This window comes from Erinaceus europaeus, chromosome 14 (assembly GCF_950295315.1).
Source record: "Erinaceus europaeus chromosome 14, mEriEur2.1, whole genome shotgun sequence".
Taxonomy (NCBI): domain Eukaryota; kingdom Metazoa; phylum Chordata; class Mammalia; order Eulipotyphla; family Erinaceidae; genus Erinaceus; species Erinaceus europaeus.
Window position 1 is genome coordinate 32259986 of NC_080175.1, and position 26116 is coordinate 32286101.

The 26116-nt window shown below is 45.1% G+C and overlaps 1 protein-coding gene across 1 annotated transcript; it reads left to right on the plus strand.

The window, feature by feature from the left end:
* Positions 1–1763: 1763 nt before the first annotated feature.
* Positions 1764–9507, plus strand: LOC103124502 (cystatin-C-like). The gene is made up of 3 exons (XM_007535218.3): positions 1764–2045; positions 7943–8056; positions 9169–9507. Exons 1-3 carry the CDS (start codon positions 1770–1772, stop codon positions 9250–9252), a joined length of 474 nt encoding a protein of 157 aa, XP_007535280.2. The 5' UTR covers positions 1764–1769; the 3' UTR covers positions 9253–9507.
* The last annotated feature ends 16609 nt before the right edge of the window (positions 9508–26116 follow it).

The window sequence follows — 26116 nt, forward strand, 5'->3', positions numbered from 1 at the left end:
GGGGACTAAACCTGGGACCTAAGAGGCTCAGGCATGAAAAGTCTTGGAAAATCGCTGTGCTATCTCCCAGCCCCCAAAAGGGAACGTTTTTCTTTAGACTGCCTGTTCCTTCCACTGACTCCCTACACTCACAGCCCCCACCAAGCTGACCTGGATCTTTCTGCACTCTTCCACCCATGGTCCTACCTACATTTTTTTGTTTTATTTTTAAGATTTATTCATTTATTTATGAGGGACAGGAGGAGACAGAACCAGAGCATCACCCTGGCACAAGTGATGCCAGGAATCTAGGACCTCATGTTTGAGAGTCCAGTGCTTTATCCAATGTACTGCCTCCTGGGTCCCCCCCACCTACAGTTTAGTGTCCACATGGAGATTGCAGATCAAGCCCTTCCTTGCCTAGGCATTTTCCAGTGGCTTCCTGGTCCTAAGAAAAAAAATGAGACCGGTGGTCTGGTAGGTGCCGCAGTGGTAAATCATTGGATTCTCAAGCATGAGGTCCTGAGTTCAATCCCTGGCAGCACATGTACCAGAGTGATGTCTGGTTCTTTCTCTCTCCTCCTATCTTTCTCATAAATAAATAAATAAATTCTAAAAAAAAATTAAAAGAAAAATGAAAAAAATGAGACCAGTCCTGAGGGTGGGCCTTCCCAGTGACAGCTTCCTGTGCTGAAGCCCTTCCCTTGGTCTCAGCAGTTCCTGGCCTTGAGGTCTCAGTTTAAATGTTTTCCCAAAGAGACATCCTTAAGTACATCCAGTGGTAGACATCATCCCCATGGCTGTTTCTACATCACTTGTGACAGATCTTAACTACTGATGACTGTCCCCCCCCCCCAGCCCCCAGAAAACCACAAAGTGTCTCATTAGCAGTTATTTGCTTTAAGGAGAAATCATATTTTTGATATATTGGGTTAAAAATACTGTTAAACTTATTTTCACCTGGCTCAGTTGCGCAGGGCTCCATCTCCATACAGGTCTGACCCAGGCAGAATCCCGAAAAAAGGGTGTGTGAGTTATGAAACAGAGACCTCAATGACATTTCCCCACATAAAGGTTAATTATCTCATTTCGGCTTGGCAGAGCAGGTCTCTAGAAGAGAAGGTGCTGAGCCCAACCTGAAGGGCATACACACACACACACACACACACACACACACGACGTGCCGGGGCTCGGGGCCACCTCCAGACCAAATAGCAACAAGTGACAGTCATAGGTCACATCTTCGACCAAAGGGCACCTAACCCGTGAAGGAGGAAGGGGGAAGGAAGGGGAGAAGGGAGGGGGTAAGGGAGAGGAGAAAGGGGACTTGGGTAAGGGGTGATGGGGGCAGTCTACGGGAAAGGGTGGCTGGGGGGCAAGCTCGTGGAGAGAGGGGCTGAGTAGGTAGGCAGTGTTTGGGGAGGCTAAAGTGCGTGGCAAGCTCAGGGTTAGGAAGGCAGGGAGGAGCTGCGGATGCTGGACCGCCTTTTGCGGGCGGGGCGCCCGAGGGCGGAACTGCTGCGGGGGCGTTGACGGGCGCGTGGCCGCGCTTGGGCGTGCACGTGGATGTTGGGCGGAGCTCGGGGCAATGGGAGTCCGGGCTCGGGGTGCTGGGGGCGGAGTTCTAAGGCTGCTAGGGGCGGAGCTCGAACGCTGCTGGGGGCGGAGCTCGAGCGCTGATGGGGGCGGGGTCTGGTGGCTCCTAGGGGAGGGGCTCACGGGCGGGGCTCGCGGGCTTCCGGGGGTGGGACTTCTCCCGGCCTATAAAGGCGGCCTGGCCCGGCTCTGCGATGAGATTCCTCACAGTCATGTCTGGTACCTCATATTTCCCACTGCCCCCGTTGGCCTTGGCCCTGACGGTGGCGCTGGCCCTGGTCGTGACCGCGGGCCCGGCGTCCGGCGCGTCTCCAGCCAAGTCCCCGCGGCTAATCGGCGGGCTGATGGACGCGGACGTGAACGAGGAGGGCGTGCAGAGGGCGCTGGATTTCGCGCTCAGCGAATACAACAAGGCGAACAACGACGCCTACCACAGCCGCGCGGTGCAGGTGCTGCGCGCCCGCAAGCAGGTGCGTGGGCGGGCTCGAGGGGTACAGCTGCGGCGGGGAGGCTAGGGAGGCAGTGCAGGTGCGGCCGAGCTGGTGGGGTATATCGTGGAGGTGCTGGGGGGGGGGCGGTGCAGGTGCGGTTAGGGAAGTGCGTCGTGGAGGTGAGGCTGGGCGTGGGGAGGAGTATAGTGGAGGTGAGGCTGGTGGGGCATATCGTGGAGGAGCCACCTGGGCGCAGGGGGCTGGTCCATTGTGCAGATGCTGCCGGCAGCATCGTGCAGGGGGCATCGTGGAGGAGCGATGTGGGGGTGAGGGGCATCATGCAGATGAAACTGCCGGGGTGGGGGTGGGGGACATTATGGAGGAGCGGCGGGAGGTGGCATCATGCAGAAGAAACTGCGGAGTTGGGGGGCGACTTTATGGAGGAGCGGCGTGGGATGGCATCATGCAGAGGAGACTGGTGTGGCGGCGGCGGGGGCGAGACTTTATGGAGGAGCCGCCCACCCCAGGGGGCGGGGGCGCATCCTGCAGAGGGGCCTGGCGGGCCGGCGGGCCGGCAGGCTCTACCTCCAGCCCTGCTGCGCCAGTTTCCTGAGCGAGCCTGGCCTTCTGGCTGCCTGCGGTGGGGAGGCCAGGCCCTTTGCCCTCACCCGCAGAGATCGAGCTTCCTGAGGAGCTTCCCACCACCCTAGCAAAGGACAAACAGGCCTTCTGGCTTTGCCAGGGAATGGCTTCTTAAACACAGTGTCCATGCCTGCCTTCTTCCATTTATTTATTTATTTATTTATTTATTTTAATGTGGGTATAATTCAGACTTACCGAGCAGCTACAAGATAGTGCAGGGAATCCATTGAAGCTGCTGCATCCGGGCTCTTGACATTTCGTATTTACTTTCTCCACCTCAGTGCCCACTGCCTTGTGCGTGGATGTGTGTAGACAGATACAGTTTAGGTCTATTAAAAAGGCTTTGTTTTTGAAAGCAGACATTTCTGGGTGTATTTATTTCCTTGAAACAAGTTTTTTTTTTTAATATGACAACAGTGCAATTTTGAAAATCAGCAGTTGTCACTGACACATGCAAATGTCTCATTATTCAGATGTGTGTTGCTGATGATTCCAACTGATGGGCTTCTAGCCCGGGCCTTTCCCAACCTGTGCTGAGTCACGGCAGGCGGGCAACCACTGTTATTGCTGGGCAGAGCATAGTGTTTCTTTCCTGACCTTCGCATTTCTGAAGAGGTCGCCCAGCCATGCAGGCTGTTGCTCGGTTTGGACTGCCTAAGTGTGGCAGGGATGTGCTATCCTCTGCCTAGTTAGCTGTGTACCCTCAGCACCCAGAGGTGTGCTGACTCCAGAGCATAGACACCAAACCCCGTTAGATATCCTGGAGAAAAGGCCCCTCTGTGCTGCCCTCTGCAAGTCACTTTCAGGTTCTGCAGTCCTGTTTCCCATCCTTACCCAGATGCCCCACCCATAGCCCAGGGGCCAGAGTGCCAGCAGGTGTAGAGGACCATGACCAATCCTGGACCCTCCAGATAAAGAGGACAGCCCTTCATCCAAGTCAGAAGGGAGTGTGTAGGGGACAAATGGTAACTCACCCCTTCAGAACACGTCACCATGTGCAAGGGACCCAAGTTCAAGCCCCCCCCTTCATACCCCCTTCCCATACCCACTTGCAGGGGGATGTTTCATGAGCAGTGAAGCAGTGCTGCAAGTGTCTTTTTACTTCTCTGTCTCCCCCTTCCCTTTTGATTTCTCACTGACTTTATCAAATAAATGAATAAAAGATTTTTGAAAAATAGGGAGACTGGCGGGTTGGGTGGTAGTGCACCTAGTTGAGCACACATGTTACAGTGTGCAAGGACAGTGTGTTCAAGCCCCCGGTTCCTACCTGCAGGGGGAAAGCTTCATAAGTGGTGAAGTAGGGCCGAAGATTTCTCTTCCCCACTCCTTCTCAGTCCCTCCCTCACTATCACCCCCGTCAATCTCATAAGATAATTTTTTAAAAGTTTTTTTAAAATATTGTGGTTCAGGAGGTAGCGCAGTGGATAAAGCACTGGACTCTCCAGCGTGAGGTCCTGAGTTCATTCCCTGCCAGCAGGTGTACCAGAGTGATGTCTGGTTCTCTCTCTCCTCCTATCTTTCCCATGAATAAATAAATAAAATCTTTTTAAAAATAAATAAAATAAAAATATTTAAAAAAAATAAGGATGGGGAGTCAGGCGGTAGCACAGCAGGTTAAGCGCACGTGGCATGAAGTGCAAGGACTGGCATAAGGATCCCGGTTCAAGCCCCGGTTCCCTACCTGTAGGGGAATCACTTCACAAGTGTTGAAGCAGGTTTGCAGGTGTCTATCTTTCTCTCTCCCTCTCTGTCTTCCCCTCCTCTCTCCATTTCTGTCTGTCCTATCCAACAATAACGACATCAATAACAACAACAATAATAACTACAACAAGAGCAACAAAAGGAAATAAATAAATAAATATTTTAAAAAAATAAGGGTGATGTGAAGGAACATCAGGAAGGGCCACTGGGCCTTGCACTGTACATGAAGGAGGCCCCTGACTTAGACCTTGGGCAAGTGAATTAATTTTTTTTTTAAGAAAGACTTGCTAATTTTATTATATATATAATTTTACTGAGCAACAGAGAAAGATGGAGAGAAAGACTCAGAGCAGTGTTAAGCTCTACTTATGGTTTGAACCTGGAGCTTGGAAGTTTCAGGCAAGAGAGTCTTTTTGCATAACCATACACTATCTCCCCTGCCCAGTAACTTAATTTCTATAGCTTCACCTGTAAAGAAATTCCTATTGATTATAGTACCATTTAGAAAAACATTAAGGCGCCAGGCAGTGGTACACCCAGGAAAACACATACATTATTGTGTACAAGGACTCAGGTTCATGGCCTCAGGCCTCTTTCTCTTTCTTTTCTCTAATTTCTCTCTGTTTCTGTCAAAAATAACAACAGAATATACCGGGAGGTTGGAGCCTTCATCTCTCTCTTTTTCTTGGGTTCTACATACCTACATGGTTTGTAATTTCTTCTTCTTTCTTGTCCTTACTTTGTCCCAATAAATGGTTCCCCTGAAACATGAAAAAAAAAAACCCAGAATAAAAGGAAGAAAATTGGCCACCATCAATTATGTATAAATGTAGGCAGATAGTTGTAGAGATGGTGGTTGGCCCTTGTCTACAACCTTAGGGAAATTTGGTGAACTGCAGTGGGGAAACTGGATTCAGAACTCTGGTGTTGGGAATGTTGTGGATTTAAACCCCTATTGACATGTAATTTTGTAAAATAAAAAAATAATAAGTAAATTAAAAAAATTTTACCTCCCATACACACACAAAAAAAAAAAAAAGAAAGAAAGAAAGAAAGAAAATTAGCTACCAGGAGTGATGAATTTTTAGTGTAGGCTCCACACCAAATCCCATCAAGAACCCTAGTAGCCAAATAAATAAATAAAAGTAAATAAACAAATGAGCAAATTGTCCCAGTACAGTGTCAGTGTGTAGGAGGCACTCAGATTATATCATGATAGTTCACTAGTTTGACATCCTTTATAAGATGTTTGGCTTTTGAATGCAGGATTGAGAAAAACCAACAAACCCAAAGATGAGTAATAAAAACATTGTACAGCAGAACATGGAATACACAGCAGTAAAAGCAAGATGTGGCATGTTAATGCTTAGGGCTCATCTTTTGCCCTTTCTTGAAATCTCTGAGAACAGACAACCAGGCCAATCCTTTCTGCCCAAGCCGCCAACGCTATCCCAAGTGGACAGGATGTGCTAGCTCCCTGCTTAACATGTTTCCTCTAGCCTGACACCATCTGCATGTGGCACTAACTGTACATGAAGACTGAGGCCTTGTAGTTCACTGGGCTAGTAGGGGGCTTGTTAATGGTTCTACCACTTAGGGATGAAGGCTGCCTGCTTCTCACTACCTCTTAGCAAGTGGTGATCTTTTGTTTGCTTTTGTTTTGTTAGTATTTTTTTTTATTATTGGCTAGAGTCAGAGAGAAACTAAGGGAAATGGGGAGATAGAAAGGAAGAGAGACACCTGCAATGCTGCTTCACTGCTTATAGAGCTTCCTCCCTATAGGTGAGGGAGTGGGGGCTTGAACCTGGGTCCTTGCACATGGTAATGTGTGCTTTACCAGGTGCACCACCACCTGGCCCTGATTTGCCAAGTGCTAACCCGTGCACAACTGCGGACTATGTTGTGCGAAGGCTGGGTTCACTTTTACTCTAATTTCACATGTAAAAGACACTCAAGTGTTTAACACTTTAGATAGCACAACAGTTACATAACAGACTTTCATACCTGAGGCGAGAGGTCCCAGGTTCAGTTCCCAGCACTGCCTCCTGCAGACAAGTGGTTCTATGGTATTTATCTTCATAGCATGTGTAAACAAACCTTTTTTAAAATTATTTTTATTGGGCAGGGGAGATAGCATAATGGTTATGCAAACAGACTCTCATGCCTGAGGCTCCGAAGTCCTAAGTTCAGTCTCCCGTACCACCATAAGCCAGAGCTGAGCAGTGCTCTGGTATTTCTCTCTCTCTCTCTCTCTCTCTCTCTCTCTCTGTGTGTGTGTGTGTGTGTGTCTCAATCTCTCTCAAAAATAAAATAAATTTAAAAAATTTAAAAAATTATTTTTATTTAAGGATGGAGATAGCCAGAAATCAGGCGGGAAGGAGGGAGGCAGAGAGGGAGAGAGATACCTGCAGTACTGCTTCCCACTATAAATCTTTATAGGAAATACATTTGTATATTTAAACCAATAACATATGACTTGGGAGGTAAGACAGTATCTAGAGCATGGGACTTAAAAACACAAGGACTGGAGTTTGATCCCCAGCATTGCATATGCCAGAGTGATGCTCTGGCTCTCACTCATATAAATAAGTAGATAGATACATAAATAAATAGCACAAAGTAGGCATTGAAGCCTGATCTTACCTGTCCTAAAACACTCCATATGTATGTGCATGCTCACCCCCTCTCCTAGCAGTCATGAAGGAATGAATAGCTCTGGGTTAGAGGGAGTACAGTAACCCCATCCACCTGCTCTGTATCTGCAGACTCAATATTAGTAACTGGGATTTAACTTAAATGTCTTTCTTAGATGGCAGTCTTGCCAGAAGTGGCTCCAGCATTCTGTGTATGCTGGGGCCTTTGCCCTGGCTCCTGGTGCTGATGCAGATTATTTATTAATTAATTTATTTATTAAATTTTAAAATTATCTTTATTTATTGGATAGAGGCAGCCAGAAATTGAGAGGGAAAGAGGAGAGGAAGAGAGAAAGACATCTGCAGCCCTGCTTTACCACTTGTGAAGCTTTCCCTCTGCAGGTGGGGATCGGAGGCTTGAACCCCGGGTCCTTGCCCATTGTAATGTGTGTGCTTAACCAGGTGCGCCACCACCCGGCCCCCTTTTTATTCATTTTTTTAAAAAACGACTTTGTTTACTTTAATGAGAGCAATACAGAGAGAACGGCACAAAGAGAAAAACAAGAGCACTTCTCTGCTCTGGCTGATGGTAGTGCTGGAGATTGAACCTGGGACCTTTGGTGCCTCAGGCTTGCTGTCTTCCCAGCCCTTGATGCAGTTTATCTGCAGCCTCCCTGCCTAGCACCCCGGAGCTGCTCTTGGGCTCTTGGACCTGGCTAATGTCACATGAAGTCTTGCTTTGACTTGCTGTTTGCTTTTCCTTCCGTTGTCAGGGCTGCTCACTGAGTCAGTTCCAAGGAGGGTCTGGACACGACACCCCTGTTGGCTAGCACAGGGGTGGCCCTGGGCTTCTAGGACTGGCCTGGCCCCTTCCTAAATACTGGCAGGAAGGGTTCCAGAACAGGGAACCATGTGAAGTGGAGATCTTATAAATGTGCCTGACTGCTCTCACCTTCACAGGTTGTTTCTGGGCTGAACTACTTCTTGGATGTGGAGCTCGGTCGGACCACATGTACCAAGTCCCATCCCAACCTGGCCGACTGCCCCTTCTACGACCAGCCTCAGCTGAAGAAGGTACATGCCTGACGGGTGGGAGCAGAGGCCTGCCTATGTGTGATCAGTGAGAAGTTGCAAGGGGGCTTGAGAATTACTAGAGACTGGTTTCTAGGGATGGAAGAAAGGCCACAGGGTCCCAGCCTTAGCTTCTGAACAGATTAGAGAGAATCGGAGGCCTGTTGCCAGACTAGCTTCGTGGGCGGAGACAGACGACCAGGGACTCATGGCTGAGCTGTACGCAGTATCTCTTTATTCATGCAGAATGCAGCACAATCTAAGCCATCTAAACTAAAACTAAAAACTCACAATCCTTTCCTTATATATACTTTCCAAGTAGGGTGTAAACAGGATGTGACGTAGAGAGGGTGGAGCAAAAAGAGATTGGTGAAAAACAGGGTGTGACAAGGAGACGGGGCAGAGCAGGTGAGAATTCTACCACTGAACCACCAATGCCCTGGAGGGAGGGTGGTGCTTAGTTAACAGTGGTTTATGTAAACAGACCCCAGCTTTAAGTGGGATCAAACCAATGCCATGCAGGCATGCCAGTGCCTAGTTAACAGTGGTTATGTAAATAGAATACAGTGTTAAGCAGGGGGGATTAAACCAGATGAAACAGAGGGAGTTTTTAGAAGCAGAATTAGAAACATACCAACAGCCTGTTGGTGGCCAGCACCCTCTCCCTACCTCCTGGGCTCTGCTGGCTCTAGAGACCTCAGTTCTAAGAGAGAACTGTTCTAGTCAGCCCCCCAGCCCATGCTCTACCTCTTTGCGGGGATGGTTTCTTGGAGCTGGAAAGGGTCCTGTCCTGGGTCCATTCCTGTGGTCATCTTAATTGTGACCTCCTGGAAGTAGAGGGGACTGGGGCTGGTGTGCCCATCCCCTCACCCCAAACTCTTAGGGGCTATACAGCCTTGCACAGGCTACCTCTTCAAGGGGTGCACGTGGTGGGGAGCACAGTACCATTTCCTGGACTGGGAGCAAAAGGAGGGGTGACTGAGTGGTCACAGGTGAGTCCCTTTTAGTGCTGTGGGGCTGAGCACCCAGCCCCCTCCATCACTGCACATCTGCCATCTTCCCCTTTACTGTCACCATAACTGACGGTGTGTATGTCTCTCTCTTCCCTACCACAGAGAACCATCTGTTCCTTCCACATCTACACCGTGCCCTGGATGGGCTCCATCTCCATGGTGAGGTCCAGCTGCCAGGACGCCTAGGATCTTGCCAGAAAAGGCTCGGCCTTGCTGACCAGCTCCCTTCCTGTCTCGTCTCTCCACACCACTGCCCCCCGCCCCCAGAGCTATTAAACCATAGGTGGGTGACCCCCTTCTTAACAGAGCTCCCCCCAGTACACAGCTAAGTAGCTCTAACTTGTTTCCTGTTTCCATCACTTTCCAAATGCCTGGACGCAGAGTGTCCCTGCCCTCTCGCCCTCTCTCCCTCAATAAAAACTAGCATTGGTTCTGCCGTGAGTTGGTCGCTGGCTGGGGGTGTGCCCGTGTCAGGGGTCAGACTATCACTTCACTAGGAGTTCCTTGGCCTGGAGCTTCTATAAGCCAGAGAAGCCCTGAGCTGGCAAGGTGCAGTCATCAGGGTAGTGAGCTGCTTTGGGTGATCTCCGACTGAGGGCGTGACCAGCACTCACCCTCCAAGGAGTGGTGACTCTTGATTATCAGATAAGGAGGAGAAAGGCAACTCAGCAGCTGGCCCTGGAGATGTGACCGCTCCATTGGGCAAGAAATCAGACAGTGAATTGGGGAGAGCCGAGGAGACAGCACAGTGGTTCTGCAAAGATTGATGTACCTCTCCTGAGGTCCCCCAGCACCCCCATCAGCAAGAGCTGAGCAAGGCTCTGGTCTTGCTCTCTATATCACTTTCCTTAAAATAAATAATAAATAAATAAATAAATAAATAAATCAGCCATCAGGAGTGAGCAATAGGTACCCTGCTGGGTGTGGATTTCAGTGTTGACAGATTTCAGGTGTGCTCAGTGACCTGCCCTATGGGTAAACCTCCCTAAAGTCTAAATAAGTAACAACATATGTCTACTTTTCATGAAAGACTTCAGACCTGAAGGAGACAAAGATGAAAAGCAAAGTTTGTGTGTCTGTGTGAGACTGAGACGACAGCAATCCCAGGCAAGCCCAGCAGTGAGACTGTGAGAGCAGCACCTTCTCTGGTGTGTTTGGAAAGGTGGGGCAGGTGAGGGTGTTTACTGATTTAGATCTCACTGACCCTTTTGGGAGGCTCCCGTTTAAAAGAAGAAGAAATCCTGTGCAGAGCTACCCTTAAGGCATGTGTAATTAAAACAAACATAAAAAATAAATAAATAAACTAGGTGGGCCTGAGGAGACAGCATAATGGTTCTGCCAAAATGTGCCTGAGTCTCCGGTGTGAGATTCAACCCCCAGTTCCACCATCAGCCAGAGCTGAGCAGGGCTCTTGTAAACAAATACTGAATGCAGTTACAGGAAACTTTTTTGGGGGATGCAGCCTCACAGCTCATAGTATTAGGACTGTGTTCCCCTTAACCTGTTATATCTGAGGCCTGTAGGAAGCTCTGGGTAGCTCAAAAGGCATGAGCACAGAAGGCAAAACAAGTTTCCATACTAGCTCCAGGCCCAGCACCCAGTTACTGCTGCTGTACCAGAAAAGCTAGAAGCAGACGGAAGAGGGCAGGCAGTGGCTTACCTAGTTTAGTGCACAGGTAACCATGCACAAGGACCTGGGTTTGAGCCCCTGCTCCCCATCCCCAGGGAGGATGCTTCTCTGATTCTCTCTCCTTCTCTATCTCTTTCTCTCTCAATTTCTCTCTGTCCTATCAAATAAAATGGAAAAGGGGGAGGGGTGGGTGGATGGCCACCAGGAACAGTGGAGTCTTAGTGCCAGCACAAGTCCTAGTGATAGCCCTGGTAACATTTTTTTAAAAAGCTAGAATGAGGGAGTCGGGCTGTAGCGCAGCGGGTTAAGCGCAGGTGGCGCAAAGCACAAGGACCGGCATGAGGATCCCGGTTCGAACCCCGGCTCCCCACCTGCAGGGGAGTCGCTTCACAGGCGGTGAAGCAGGTCTGCAGGTGTCTATCTTTCTCTCCTCCTCTCTGTCTTCCCCTCCTCTCTCCATTTCTCTCTGTCCTATCCAACAACGACAACAACAACAATAACTACAATAATAAAACAACAAGGGCAACAAAAGGGAATAAATAAATAAAATAAATATTTAAAAAAAATTTTTTTTTTAAAAAAAAAAAAGCTAGAATGGGAGGAGGGAAAGATGGTCATCTTATTTTATTCATGACTGGGATTTCATTGCTCCAGGCCATTCTTTTCAGATAGAAAGAAACAGACAGTGAGGCAGCTGGAGCCAGGCTGCCATCATCTGGAGACCATCAAATTTGCCTTTTCTCACCTCACTCTTGAAGCAGATTCCCTGCCCCCCCCACCCCCCAGATTTTGGAATTAGAAAGCTAAGGCAGTGCTTAGGTTGGCACGCTTGGTAGACCAGACATGTTGCAATATGCAAGGACCCATGTTCAAGTTCCCAGCCTCCACTTGCAGGGTAGGGAAGCTTCACAAGGGGTAACATCTCAATATCTCTGATTTTGTATAATAAATACATGCAATATTAAAAGGAAGGCGAAAAAAACAGTACCCACAGGCTAGCTGATGTGGATCATCTCATAAATTGGAAGTTTATGTGACTCAAATCAAATCCAGCTGATGTCTTTAAGTCTCAACTAGATAAGGTGTGCATGTGTGTTTTCATTTTTTTTTTTTTTAATTTATAAAAAGGAAACACTGACAAAAACCATAGGATAAGAGGGGTACAACTCCACACAATTCCCACCACCAGAACTTCATACCCCATCCCCTCCCCTGATAGCTTTCCTATTCTTTAACCCTCTGGGTATATGGACCCAAGGTCATTGTGGGATTCAGAAGGTGGAAGGTCTGGCTTCTGTAATTGCTTCCCCGATGAACATGGGCGTTGACAGGTCGATCCATACTCCCAGCCTGCCTCTCTCTATCCCTAGTGGGGTGGGGTTCTGGGGAATCTGAGCTCCAGGACACATTGGTGGGGTTGTCTGTCCAGGGAAGTCTAGTTGGCATCATGCTAGCATCTGGAAACTGGTAGCTGAAAAGAGAGTTAACATATAAAGCCAAATGAATTGTTGACTAATCATGAACATAAAGACTGGAATAGTGCAAATGCAGATGTGGGGTCTCCATTTTATAGATAGTAGGCCTATTTTAGTTATATTCCAAAGGGCCAGTGGCTACACTAGTGTGTTATTATTTTTTTTGTTTTTTCTGAGCCTGACATCTGATATGCAGATGGGTCCAAATTATTGTCTGGGGAGATGATGATGTCATGGCTGCAAAAAGGACCAGAAAGATGGATCAGGGAAGAGAGTAGCTCCCAAATATGGGGAAGGTGTATAAATATTGTTGACTGTAACCCCCATCAACTTGATGTGATCTGGGGCCCATATTCAGCTTAGGAGCCTATTGACCTCTGCATCCGTGTAGATCCGAGCTCACATTCTATGGTCATCAGTAGGAACATTCCAAGCTGCCCCAGTATCAGGACACATCTTCCTCAGGAATAGCATAGATTATATTGTCCATCCTCCCTTCAGAGGATAGAACATTCTCTACCATTGTTGATCCAAGTTGAGGGCAGGGTCCTATGGGGGTCCACAAACTGGTCTATTTTGTTGTCCCTGATATAGATGACCAGTAGCAATGGAGAGAGGAATCTATTTGAGGTCTACGCCCATCATGTCTGTTTGGGAATCTCAGGACTCCACAACTAGGACCCCAGTTGATGGTGTGGCCTGATAGTGACTAAAGAGTCATCGGTAAAGTATGCCAGTCTCTTGCCCTTATTCAGCTTTTGCAGTCCTTGCTTTGATAAGGATAGCTTGGGAGTGAGTGAGGGAAGTATAATAGGAAATAGGTGAGGATGGTAGCTATGTCTAAGTAGACACTATTTCATTATGAACTTCATACTGACTCACTGTAGACTATTGTGTACTTTTGCTTTCAGGTATATATTTTTCTCTTATTTATGGATACATGTGAATATATGCCCTATCTCAGGGGCCTTGGTAATGAGGCTGAAGGGTTGACATTCCACACTTGATGCCTCTGGACGCAGTCTGAAGTTGAAGCATACTGAGGTGGTACTCATTGCGTTGATTAGGTTGGGATCAGCAGATGCAGTATCATTTGGTATGAATTGAGAGAAGCATGCAGGAAAGTGAGCCGCACTCTAGAGGTTCCAGGATGAGAAATATAAGCTCTATAGAGGAAGTGGGAGGTTCCTGCTGTCTTAGGGTTTAAGAAGGCAATAGATAGTTATTGCTATAATCACATTATTTGGCAATTGGATTAATTTTGAAAAACCCCTTTGTTAGGATTTGCTGTATCATCACCATAATTTATGTCCTTTGACATTTTTTAAAAAATATTTATTATTATTTTTTATTTATTCCCTTTTGTTGCCCTTGTTGTTTTATTGTTGTAGTTGTTGTTATTGATGTCATCATTGGATAGTACAGAGAGAAATGGAGAGAGGAGGGAAAAACAGAAGGGGGAGAGAAAGACACCTGCAGACCTGCTTCACTGCCTGTGAAGCGACTCCCCTACAGGTTGGGGAGCCAGGGGCTGGAACCAGGATCCTTACGCCGGTCCTTGTGCTTTGCGCCACGTATGCTTAACTGCTGCTCTACTGCCCGACTCCCATTTGATATTATTTGTATATAGCTGTGCCACTGGTTGCTTCTGTTCTCCCTGGTCTAAGCTTTTAAGAGCGTCAACATATCAAAGACTCAGCCTATGGTCTGTGCATTAAAAAGTTTGAGACATTCAATCAATTTTTCCCCTCGTATTAATTAAATAGTGATTTATATGACTACAAATTAATAGGAGTGTACATAAACACCATTCCCACCACCAAAAGATTGTGTCCCATCCCCCGACCACCACCACTGCCCCATGAAGCTGAATATCCACCCTCACCCTCAACCCAAGGTTTTTACTTTGGTGCCTTCCTCTAAATGTGTGTGTGTTTTATGTGTAACTACACATGCAGTCAACAGGGAAACTTTGAAAACATACTGGCCCTCCTAAAATATATATATATATATTCCTCTGATCCCACTCAGAAATTTTGACTTGTTTAGTTTGGACTGAGATATGGCACCTGAAACACTAAAATATTACCCAACTGATTGCTTCAGAAACTATTGACCAGTAACCCAGTTAGCCTCTCTGTCAAAGTTCATTGTCTCCTAAAACATGTGCAAATTGCAGTGCGTGTTGGAGTTCTCTTTGGGCTCATAGCCACATCTAAACATACTTTGGGGGCTGGGTGTCCTCAGATCTTACAACAGAGCCCCCTTCTTGACCCTAGGGAAATCAAGTTACCACGCACAAGGAATGGGTAGGTTTGAGCTCCCACTCTTCCTCTGCTAGAAGGAAGCTTTATGACCAGTGAAGCAGGTCTATAGTTGTCTTTCTGTCTCTCTAACCACCCCCTTTAGTTTCACTCTGTACTATCAAAAATAGAAAAAAAAAAAAAAAAAAAGAGCGGGTTGGGCGGTAATGCAGTGGGTTAAGTGCACGTGGCACAAAGCACAAGGACTGGTGCAAGGATCCGGGTTCAAGCCCCTGGCTCCCCAACCTTCAGGGGAGTCGCTTCACAGGTGGTGAAGCAGGTCTGCATGTCTTTCTTTCTCTCCCCCTCTCTGTTTTCCCCTCTCTCCATTTCTCTCTGTCCTATCCAACAACAATGACATCAATAACGATAATAATAACCACAACAATGGTAAAACAACCAGTGTAACAGGGAAAAAATGGCCTCCAGGAGAAGTGGGTTTGTGGTGCAGGCACCGAGCCCCAACAATAACCCTGGAGGCAAAAAAAAAAAAAAAAAAGAGGAAAAATATGGTCACTGTGAGCAGTGATGTATATAGTGCTGGCACTGAGGATAACCCTGGTGGCAATAAAACGGAGAAGGAGAAGAAGAAGAAAACGGGGGGCTGGGCAGTGATGCACCTGGCTAAGTGCTCATGTTATAGTGCACAAGGACCCGGGTTCAAGCCCCTGGTCCCCACCTGCACGGGGAGCACTTCATGAGCAGTGAAGCAGTGCTGCAGGTGTCTGTCTGTCTCTATCTCCCCTATCCCTCTTGATTTCTGTCTGTCTCCATGCAACAAATAAAGATAATTAAAAAAAAAGAAGAAGAAGAAGAAAACAGAAAAGAAAATTACTGGGGTTGTTACCATGTGCATGGACCTAAGTTTAAGTAGGTCCCTACCTGCTGGAGGGGAAGTTTCACAAATAGTGTTGCAGGTCTTTTTCCTCCTCTTAATTTTTAAAAATTTATTATTGGATTGAGAGAGAGGAGGGGGAGACAGAGTGAAAGAGACAGATACCCACAGCCCTGTTTTACCACTCATGAGGCTTTCCCACTGCAGGTTGAGACCAGGGGCTTGAACCTTGGTCCATTGCCTGGCCCCTTTTCTTCCTCTCTCTCCCCCTCCCTCTTAGTTTCTCTCTGGCTCTGTCAAAAATAAATCTAGGGGCCAGGCAGTGACACACCTGGTTAAGTGCACACATTACAGTGTGCAAGGACCTAGGTTCGAGCCCCTGGTCCCCACCTACAGGGGGAAAGTTTCATGAGTGGTGAAGCAGGGCTACAGGTGTCTCTATCTCTTTCCCTCTCTATGTCACTCTCCCCTCTCAATTTCTCTCTCTCTCTCTCTCCCCAATAATAAAAAGATTTTAAAAAAACCCTAGTAAATCTGCTAATTTAAAAATAAATCTAAGGGAGTCGGGCATTATAGCGCAGTGGGTTAAGCACAGTTGGCGCAGAGCAAGGACCGGCGTAAGGATCAAGCCCCTGGCTCCCCACCTGCAGGGGAGTCGCTTCACAAGCGGTGAAGCAGGTCTGCAGGTGTCTATCTTTCTCTCCCCCTCTCTGTCTTCCCCTCCTCTCTCCATTTCTCTCTGTCCAATCCATCAATAACAACAATAATAAGTACAACAAGGGCAACAAAAGGGAAAAACTTAAATAAATCTAAAAAAAATTTCTTAAAGAAAATGAAAATGACCTTTGCCCAAAACACATGTTTAGTCAGCTTCTACAGAGATTTAGGAAGTTTAGCAAGCTTTTGTGGAGCAGTAACTTTCCTACCTTTTCCTATCTGCCAGCCCCAGCACTGGCTATCTTTGGCCTTGGTGTGACCCTCACCTCATTCCTAGAGGTAGTTGTCATGTAACTTTCACTCCAAGTTACTGACCACCCTTAGCTCACTAGTTCCTCTTTCCCTCAGCTCTTCCCACTTATCTACCCTATCCATTCCCTGTGGACCCTTCAACACATCCAAACTATCCCACTGTGAGGTAGTATAGTCCCCATAGCTGTGACATGGCTATATATAGTTCTGTTTGTTTTTTAAATATTTTATTTTAATGAGAGATACAGAGAGAAAGACACAAACACCGGAGCACTGCTCAGTTCTAGCTTTTAGTGGTGCTAGGGATTGAAGCTGGGAACTTGGAGCCTCAGGCATGAGTCTTCTGCAGAACCTTTATGCTGTCTTCTCAGCCCTGACATAGGTTGTTTTCATTATTAGTTTACTGGGAAATTAATCTTTTACAGTACAGTTGTTGGCACTCAGGCATAATTTTTCATCTCACCAAGATAGGTGCCTGCAAAACAGTTTCACCCCCAAATAAGATCCTTTCCCATCATCATTTTCCAGGACCCAAAAGTCCCCCCCTGCTCCCTCCTTTCTCCCTGCCCCCCTTCCCCAGAGTCCTTTGCTTTGGTGCAATATATCAAACCAGTCCAAGTTGTACTTTATATTTCCCTTTCCGTTCATGTTTCTTAAGTTTTGCTGTGAGTGAGGTCATCCCATATTCACCCTTCTCTTTCTGGCTTACCTGTGAGATACTTTTGATCCTGCATAGCAACGTTTCTTCTCAAATCTAGTCCCCTGAGGAAGAGACTAAGAAGCATACCAGCCTCCCTTCTCTGATGGCTGCATATGATAAGTGGTGATGAGTGTTAATGATCCAAGGACTTTCTCATTGACCACTTGTAACACCAGCAAACTCTGGGATTACTCGCAAACCAGTTCCACTTTCACACAGTAATAAGAAGATGATACATATGACCATCCCTCCTTCCTTCTGAAAGCGAGAGCCTGTGCTACCTTTTTCCAGTAAAATGGACTCCACCCTTTGCCCAGATCTTGATGTGTCCTTGATTCAGTCAAGTTAGGGAAGCCCATCTCCTTCAAGCCTCCTGGTAGGTTGAAAGATGACTTTGCACCAAGTCTGGCCACAGAGGGAGCCTGAGGCCTAAAGGTTTGTGGAGAATGCTGGGCAAGCTTTCTATTCCCAGCAGACAGGAGCTCCAGAGCAGCTGTTTGAGAATGACACCAGGTTACAGGAAGCAACAGAACTGAGTGGAGAGATAGCAGAGAACATTCTGGGACATCACGTGAATCCTTGTACCAGGCAGTCCTCTCTGCAGACATCTTAATCATGTGAACCTATTATCTCCCTCTTTCTTTGTGTCAGTCAGGTTGAATTTGCTTGGACTCAGGAGTCCTGACAGAAAGAAGCAAAGACAGAACTCAACACTCATTTTTCAGACCTAGTAATCCGGGTAATCTTGATTCTTTCCAAATCAACACCCCAAGAAGTCACCATGCAGGAAGTAGAGATATAACTGTGACAAACAAATTAGAGCATGGGTCAGGCTGCACAGAGTCATTACAATGTCTGCCACTCTAAAGAAATCTTAGAACAGGGCCAGGCGGTTGTGCACCTTGTTAAGTACACACATTACAGTGTGCAAAGATCTGGGTTTAAGCACCTGGTCCACAACTGAAGGGGGAAAGCCTCATGAATGGTGAAGCAGGGATGCAGGTGTCTTTCTATCCTTCTCTCTGTTCCCCTCCCCTCTCAATTTCTCTCTTTATCCAATAATAAATAAATAAAAATATTTTCTTTAAAAAATGTAGGGAGTTGGGTGGAAATGCAGCGGGTTAAGTGCACATGGCTTGGAAAGCAAGGACTGGCATAAGGATCCTTGTTCAAGCCCCCAGCTCCCCACCTGCAGGGGAGTCGCTTCACAGGTGGTGAAGCAGGTCTGCAGGTGTCTGTCTTTCTCTCCCCCTCTCTGTCTTCTCCGCCTCTCTCCATTTCTCTCTGTCCTATCCAACAATAGTGACAACAATAATAACTACAACAATAAAACAATAAGGGCAACAAAAGGGAATAAACATTAAAAAAAGAAGAAGAAGAAGAAAAGAAAAATCTCAGGGAAAAATAAAGTAATAGGGGGCCAGGTTGAGTACTGATGTTACCATGCTCAAGGACCCAGGGTTGAGACCCCTGGTCTTCACCTGCAGGGGGAAGCTTCACAAGTGGTGAAGCAGAGCTTCAGGTGTTTTGGTTATTGTTTTGTTTTTTGTTTTGCCTCCAGGGTTATTGCTGGGGCTCAGTGCCTGCACTGCTCCTAGAGACCATTTTCCCCCCATTTTGTTGTTATTGTTATTGCTACCATTTGTGGTGTTATTAGATAGGACAGAAATCAGAGAGGAAGGAAAGACAGAGAGGTGGAGAGAAAGATAGACACCTGCAGACCTGCTTCACTGCTTGTGAAGTGACGCCCCCCCTACAGGTGGGAAGCTGGGGGCTCAAACCAGTATCCTTATGCCAGTCCTTGCTCTCCGTGCCATGTGCACTTCTTCTAGCGTTTGCCCTTCTTCCGTAGCCAGTTAACAGCGTCAGGTTGAGCCTGATGTAAAGTTTTGAGACCATGTGCACTACACTACAGCCGGACCCCTTCAGGTGTCTTTCTTGCTGTACCTCTCTACCTCCACCTTCACTCTCAATTTCTTTCTGTACTTTCAAATAGTAAAAATAAGTTTTAAAATCTTAAAATAAGGATTAGTTATATTTTCAGTTGGACCTTCAGAAGCCAAAGCTGAAAAATTTGTGGGTATGGGTTTAAACAGTTCATATATCTCTGTGATCTAAATTTAAAGCTGTCATCTTCTGATAATCTGGTCACAAAACAGATTAGATCAGTACTGGGTCAATTATTGACCTCTGGGGAAAAAAATCTGTGCATTAAATCACTCAACAAATGTTTAAAAATGATTTCATCTTATGACATTTCTTTAATCAATATTGACTCTAAGAAACTTTTGAAATCTTTACTGGATAGAGACAGCCAGAAATTGAGAGGGAATGGAGAGATAGAGATTCCTGCAACCCTACTTCACCATTTACAAAGCTTTCCCCCTGTAGGTGGAGACCAGGGGCTCAAACCTGGGTCCTTTTTCACTGTAACATGTGCGCTCAGCCAGGTGCACCACTACCTGCCCCCAACTCTAAGAAACCTCAGGCTCAGCTAAAGAAGTGGGAGCCCCAGATTTCAAAGCGCTGAGATCACTACTTTCAGAACACCTGCTTTTTCTTTTATTAATTAACAAAACCATAGGGTAGGAGGGGTACAACTCCACACAATTCCCACCGCCCAATCTCCATATCCCACCCCCTCCCCCGATAGCTTTCCCATTCTCTATCCCTCTGGGAGCATGGACCCAGGGTCATTGAGGGTTGCAGAAGGTAGAAGGTCTGGCTTCTGTAATTGCTTCCTCACTGAACATGGGCATTGACTGGTCGGTCCACACTCCCAGTCTGCCTCTCTCTTTCCCTAGTAGGATGGGTCTCTGGGGAACACCTGCTTTTTCTATATCTGAGAGCTCTGGTCCCAGAATTTACAGATATCTGCAAAAATGAAAATAAAAATGTTATTAAGACAACAAGAATTGTAATAACCATGAGGACCATTCCAGTTTGATAAGATTATTCGTATGTGCCCCTGAAAAACAAGGGTTTTTCAAAGGACCAGGGTGGGATTAAACTGATATGCAGAATATTCCACAAAACCTATGGTTCACTGTCCCAGGTGGTGGTGCACCTGGTTGAATGCACATGTTACAATGCTCAAAGACCCAGGTTTGAGTCCCTAGTCCCCACCTGTAGGGGGAAAGCTTTGCAAGTGGTGAAGCAGTGTTACAAGTCTCTCTCTCTCTCTCTCTCTCAACCCCTTCCCTCTCAATTTCTGGCTGTCTCTATCCAATGAATAAATAAACATTAAAAAAGCAACTCATGGTTCAAAATAACTTCATTGAAAGACTCATTGCAAAAAAGTTACTGAAAAATTAAAGACACAGGAGGTACCTGAAACAAAAGACTGAGAATGACTTAATTCCCGCTACTCCCCTCCTTTACCTTGTGGGGTTTACTATTTTTTTTTTCTGTCTTTTCACTATGAAGATAGTTTTTTAAAGGAAATTACTTTGGTTATTTAAATATTTTACTTGTTTACTTATTTCTTGGATAGGACAGAGAGAAAGTGAGAGGGGAGTGGGAGATAGAGAGGGTTCTTGCTCAAGCCAGCTTTGGTCTCATGGGGATATGGAGTCTCAACATGTGCAGTGAGTGTTTCTACCTGTGTGTGATTAAGATGGACTGAGTATATTTTCTGGAATTGGTCATCCAAGTCATCCACAGCATAAATGAGGCTAGCTCTGTACATAAAATTAGAAAATAATTCAGTTAAAAGTTATATTGATGGGGTAGAGGAGATAGCATAATCACTATGCAGACTGACATACCTGAGGCTTCAAGGTCCCATGTTCAATCCCTCAATCCACCATAAACCAGAGATGTGCAGTGCTCTGGCAAAAAAAAAAAAAAAGTCTTCTGTAAAAAAAAAAAAATGTTGATGTTGATCTACTGAGAATAATGTTTGAACTGCAAATCAACTGGAACTTAACCTGAGGGACTTGGGAATTAACTAATTAGGATTAACCTTGGGCTGCAACCAACTTCCTTCTCCATACATGGGTGATTATTTTAGTTAACAGCTACCACATCTGTTTACATCTTTCCACATGTTTATATATGCCTATAGTTCTATTGTATAGATAATGTAATTTGTCTACCTCCAGATAGTATTGTCAACTTAATTTGTGGTAAAAATACTAACAGACTAGGGAGATAGCATACGGGTTAAGAAAGACTTTCATGCCTGGGGCACCAACAGTTCAATCCCTGGCACCACCGGAAATTGGAGTTTAGAAGAGCTCAGGTAAGATCATAAGAATGTTATTAATAATTATTATTTTTCCTGTACATATGTTCTTAAGTCCCCAGTCCTCACCTGCAGGAGGATATTTCACAAGAGGTGGAACAGTACAGGTATCTCTTCTACTACTACTTCTTCTTCTTCTCCTTCTTCTTCTCCATCTCCTTCTCCTCCTCCTCCTCCTACTCCTCCTCTTCCTCCTCCTCCTCTTCCTCCTCCTCCTTCTTCTTCTTCTTCTTTTATTTCTTTATTGGGGAATTAATGTTTTACATTCAACAGTAAATACAATAGTTTGTACATGCATAACATTCCCCAGTTTCCCATATAACAATACAACCGCCACTAGGTCCTCTATCATCCTTCTTGGAACTGTATTCTCCCCACCCACCCACCCCAGAGTATTTTACTTGGGTGCGATATGCCAAATCCATTTCAGGTTCTACTTCTGTTTTCTTTTCTGATCTTGTTTTTCAACTTCTGCCTGAGAGTGAGATCATCCCATATTCATCCTTCTGTTTCTGACTTATTTCACTTAACATGAATTTTTCAAGGTCCATCCAAGATCGGCTGAAAACGGTGATCTTCATTTTCTTCTCCTTCTCCTCCTCCTTCCCCTCCCCTCCTCTTCCTCCTCCTCCTCCTTTTCCTTTTTCTTCTCCCCCTCCTCCTCCTCTTCATCCTCTTCCTCTTCCTTTTTTCTCCTCCTCTTCCTTTTCTTCTTCCTCCTCTTCATCCTCCTCCTCCTCTTCCTCTTCTTTCTCTTCCTCCTCCTTCTCTCTTCTCTCTGCTTTTTCTTTCCCTATTTCTCTTTATAAGAAAAAAAAAAAAAAAGGCCACATAGAGGGACTCCTGTGCAGGCACTCCAGCCCCTGCCCTGCCCTGGGGAGATAATTATTTATAAGACAACTGTCACAGGCATATAGTTTCTTCTACATTTCTTTCTTTCTTCCTTTCTTTCTTTCTTTCTTTCTTTCTTTCTTTCTTTCTTTCTTTCTTTCTTTCTTTCTTTTTTACCAGAGCACTGCTCAGCTCTGGCTTATCACCATAAGTGTGGGGGATTGAACCTGGGACTTTGGTACCTCAGGCATGAGAGTCTCTTTGCATAACCATTATGCTATCTATCCCCACCCTTTTTTTTACATTTCTATTAGTGATTTCATAATGTTTTACAAGATTATATGATTACAGAGGAATAGTTCCATACCGTACCCACCACTAAAGTAGAACTATAGATATTAACCCTTTCCTTCTTTCTTTCTTTTTTTCTCTTTTTCTTTCTTTCTTTCTTTCTTTCTTTCTTTCTTTCTTTCTTTCTTTCTTTCTTTCTTTCTTTCTTTCTTTCTTTCTTTACCAGAGCACTGCTCAGCTCTGATTTATGGTGCTGTAGGGGATTGAACCTAGGACTTTGGAGCCTCAGGCATGAGAGTCTGTTTGCATAACCATTATGCTATCTACCCCCACCCTACATTTTATTTCCAGTTGACTTGTTCTATAATAAGCTTTGGTGGACAAATGGAGGTATCACAACCCCAACTTGAAACTATTGTAGAAAGGTATAGCAATCAAACAGCATAATATTGCATCAAAACTAATATACAGGGACTTATGGGAGGCATGGCCATTGAAAAACAGGGACAAATCATCTTTTCTCCTAAAATATCAAACAAATACAAGAGACCGAACTAAAATCATAGTCTACAGTTGAGGGTTCTGCAACCTCAGGCGGGTGCCCAAGTACAGTTGGGGCAAAAAGGGGTGTGGGTTGAGGAACAGCAAAGTCGGGTCAGAGCTGCAGGCAGTGCTGACCTGCGTGCACCATTTTGGCGACCTCACTTTAAGTGCAGCAAGCAATGAAGGTTGTTCCAAGTTTCGAAAGAAAAGAGAAAGTGCCCCCACAGCTCTGGCCATCTAATCTTTGACAAAGGGGCCCAGACTATTAAATGGGGAAAGCAGAGTCTCTTCAACAAATGATGTTGGAAACAATGGGTTGAAACATGCAGAAGAATGAAACTGAACAACTGTATTTCACCAAATACAAAAGTAAATTCCAAGTGGATCAAGGACTTGGATGGTAGACCACAAACTATCAGATACTTAGAGGGAAGTATGGCCAGAACTCTTTTCCGCATAAATTTTAAAGACATCTTCAATGAAACGAATCCAATTACAAAGAAGACTAAGGCAAGTATAAACCTATGGGACTACATCAAATTAAAAAGCATCTGCACAGCAAAAGAAACCACTACCCAAACCAAGAGACCCCTCACAGAATGGGAGAAGATCTTTATATGCCATACATCAGACAAGAGGCTAATAACCAACATATATAAACAACACAACAAATAACCCCCTCCAAAAATGGGGGGAGGACATGGACAGAATATTCACCACAGAAGAGATCCAAAAGGCTGAGAAACACATGAAAAAATACTCCAAGTCTCTGATTGTCAGAGAAATGCAAATCAAGACAACAATGAGATACCACTTCACTCCTGTGAGAATGGCATACATCAGAAAAGGTAACAGCAGCAAATGCTGGAGAGGGTGTGGGGTCAAAGGAACCCTCCTACGCTGCTGGTGGGAATGTCAATTGGTTCAACCTCTGTGGAGAATAGTCTGGAGAACTCTCAGAAGGCTAGAAATGGACCTACCCTATGATCCTGCAATTCCTCTCCTGGGGATATATCCTAAGGAACCCAACACATCCATCCAAAAAAATCTGTGTACACATATGTTCTTGGCATCACCATTTGTAATAGCCAAAACCTGTAAGCAGATGAGTGGCTGAGCATGTTGTGTTATATATACACAATGGAATACTACTCAGCTGTAAAAAATGGTGACTTCACCGTTTTCAGCCGATTTTGGATGGACCTTGAAAAATTCATGTTAAGTGAAATAAGTCAGAAACAGAAGGATGAATATGGGATTATCTCACTCTCAGGCAGAAGTTGAAAAACAAGATCAGAAAAAAAAAAAAAAAAAACCCAAGTAGAACCTGAAATGGAATTGGCGTATCGCACCAAAGTAAAAGACTCTGGGGTGGGGTGGATGGGTGGGGAGAATACAGGTCCAAGAAGCATGACAGAAGACCTAGTGGGGGTAGTATTGTTATATGGGAAATTGGGGAATGTTATGCATGGACAAACTATTGTATTTACTGTTGAATGTAAAACATTAATTCCCCAATAAAGAAATAAAAAAAGAAAAAGAAAAGAGAAAGTGGCTTGAAACCTCTCAATCTTTGACTTGGGGTAGTTAGCCTTCAGGATTTAATGCAAGGATACAACATAAAATAGAGCATTTGTGACCACAAGACAGCACAAAGCAACCAACCCCGACACCCCATCCCATCCCTGCAGATCATACAGAGAAATCTAGAGATCACAACAGCACCACCTGCTGGCCATCAGTAACCAGCACAGAATAGCAGCAGCTGTGTTTCTTTACTCTCCCGACACAAGTCAACGCAGGCAAGTGTGATTAGTGGATTGAATGGTACTAAGAGAGAGGGACCTCAAAACACACCATCTACAATGGTTAAACCAAGAAGAAGCATTACAGAAATAAACAAGGACAGAAGTCCAGATAAAACCCCCCAAAAGAGTTTTGAGGACAAGATCCAAACACTAATTAAGCTATTAGTCACAGGAGTGAGGAAAGAGTTTGGAAATAATATCATTAGAAATGGGAAAATAGCAAATGAGACTTCAAAAGAAAACACTATTTGGAGGTAATTGGAGAGATGAAAGCTGAAATAGCTGAGCTAAGAGCACAACCAGCTGAACAAGCTAATACAGTATTGGAATAGGGTAACAAAAGAGCTGAACTACAGAAAACAACAGAGGGGAGAGAGACTAGAATAAATGAGGCAGAAAAAAGAACTAACAAGATTGAGGATGAATCAGGGAAAACTAAGAAAGAAGTAAGAGATCTTAAAATGAGATTAAGAGATACTGAAAATAACAACAGAGACATATGGGATGACTTCAAAAGAAGTAATATACACATTATTTAAAAATTTTTAAAGATAGGGATGGATGTGATCCAAGAGGTGGTTCAGTGGATAAAGCATTGGATTCTCAAGCATGAGGCCCAGAGTTCAATCCCCGGCAGCACATATACCAGAGTGATGTCTGGTTCTTTCTCTCTCTCCTATCTTTCTCATGAATAAATAAAATCTTTTAAAAAAATTTAAAAGATAGGGATGGACATTAATTAAGGCTTAAAGGATCAATCAAGAGGTCTTAATGATTATTAACATTTATCACCTAAGATCTAAATACATCAAACATCTACTGAAAGGGCTACAGCAATAAATTAACAGCAACACAGTAATAGTAGGAAATTTCAACACCCCTTGGATGTTAGACCAGAAACTATCAAATACTTAGAGGACAATATTGGCAGAACTCTTTTCCATCTAATTTTTTAAAATATTTATTTTATGTATTCCCTTTTGTTGCCCTTGTTGTGTCATTGTTGTAGTTATTATTGTTGTTGTTGTTGGATAGGACAGAGAGAAATGGAGAGAGGAGGGGAAGACAGAAAGGGGGAAAGATAGACACCTGCAGACCTGCTTCACCTATTGTGAAGCGACTCCCCTGCAGGTGGGGAACCAGGGGCTCGAAATGGGATCCTTGCGCTTTTCGTCACCTGCGTTTAACCACTGTCCATCTAAATTTTAAAGGCATCCTCAATGAAATGAATCTAACTTTAAAAAAAAAGTTGAATAATAAACACAAAGCAGAACTTGGACTGGGTCTGGTGTATTGCACCAAAGTAAGACTGTGAGGTGTGGAGGAGGGTTCAGGTCCTGGAACATGATGGCAGAGGAGACCTAGTAGGGGTTGTATTGTTATGTGGAAATGTTATGCATGTATAAACTATTGTATTTT

Excerpts from the sequence above, each read along its gene's own strand:
- LOC103124502 (XM_007535218.3), top strand. The coding sequence starts at position 1,770 with ATGAGATTCCTCACAGTCATGTCTGGTACCTCATATTTCCCACTGCCC. Across the intron at positions 2,046-7,942 it reads TGCTGCGCGCCCGCAAGCAG|GTTGTTTCTGGGCTGAACTA; the intron begins GTGCGTGGGCGG and ends TCACCTTCACAG. Across the intron at positions 8,057-9,168 it reads ACCAGCCTCAGCTGAAGAAG|AGAACCATCTGTTCCTTCCA; the intron begins GTACATGCCTGA and ends TCCCTACCACAG.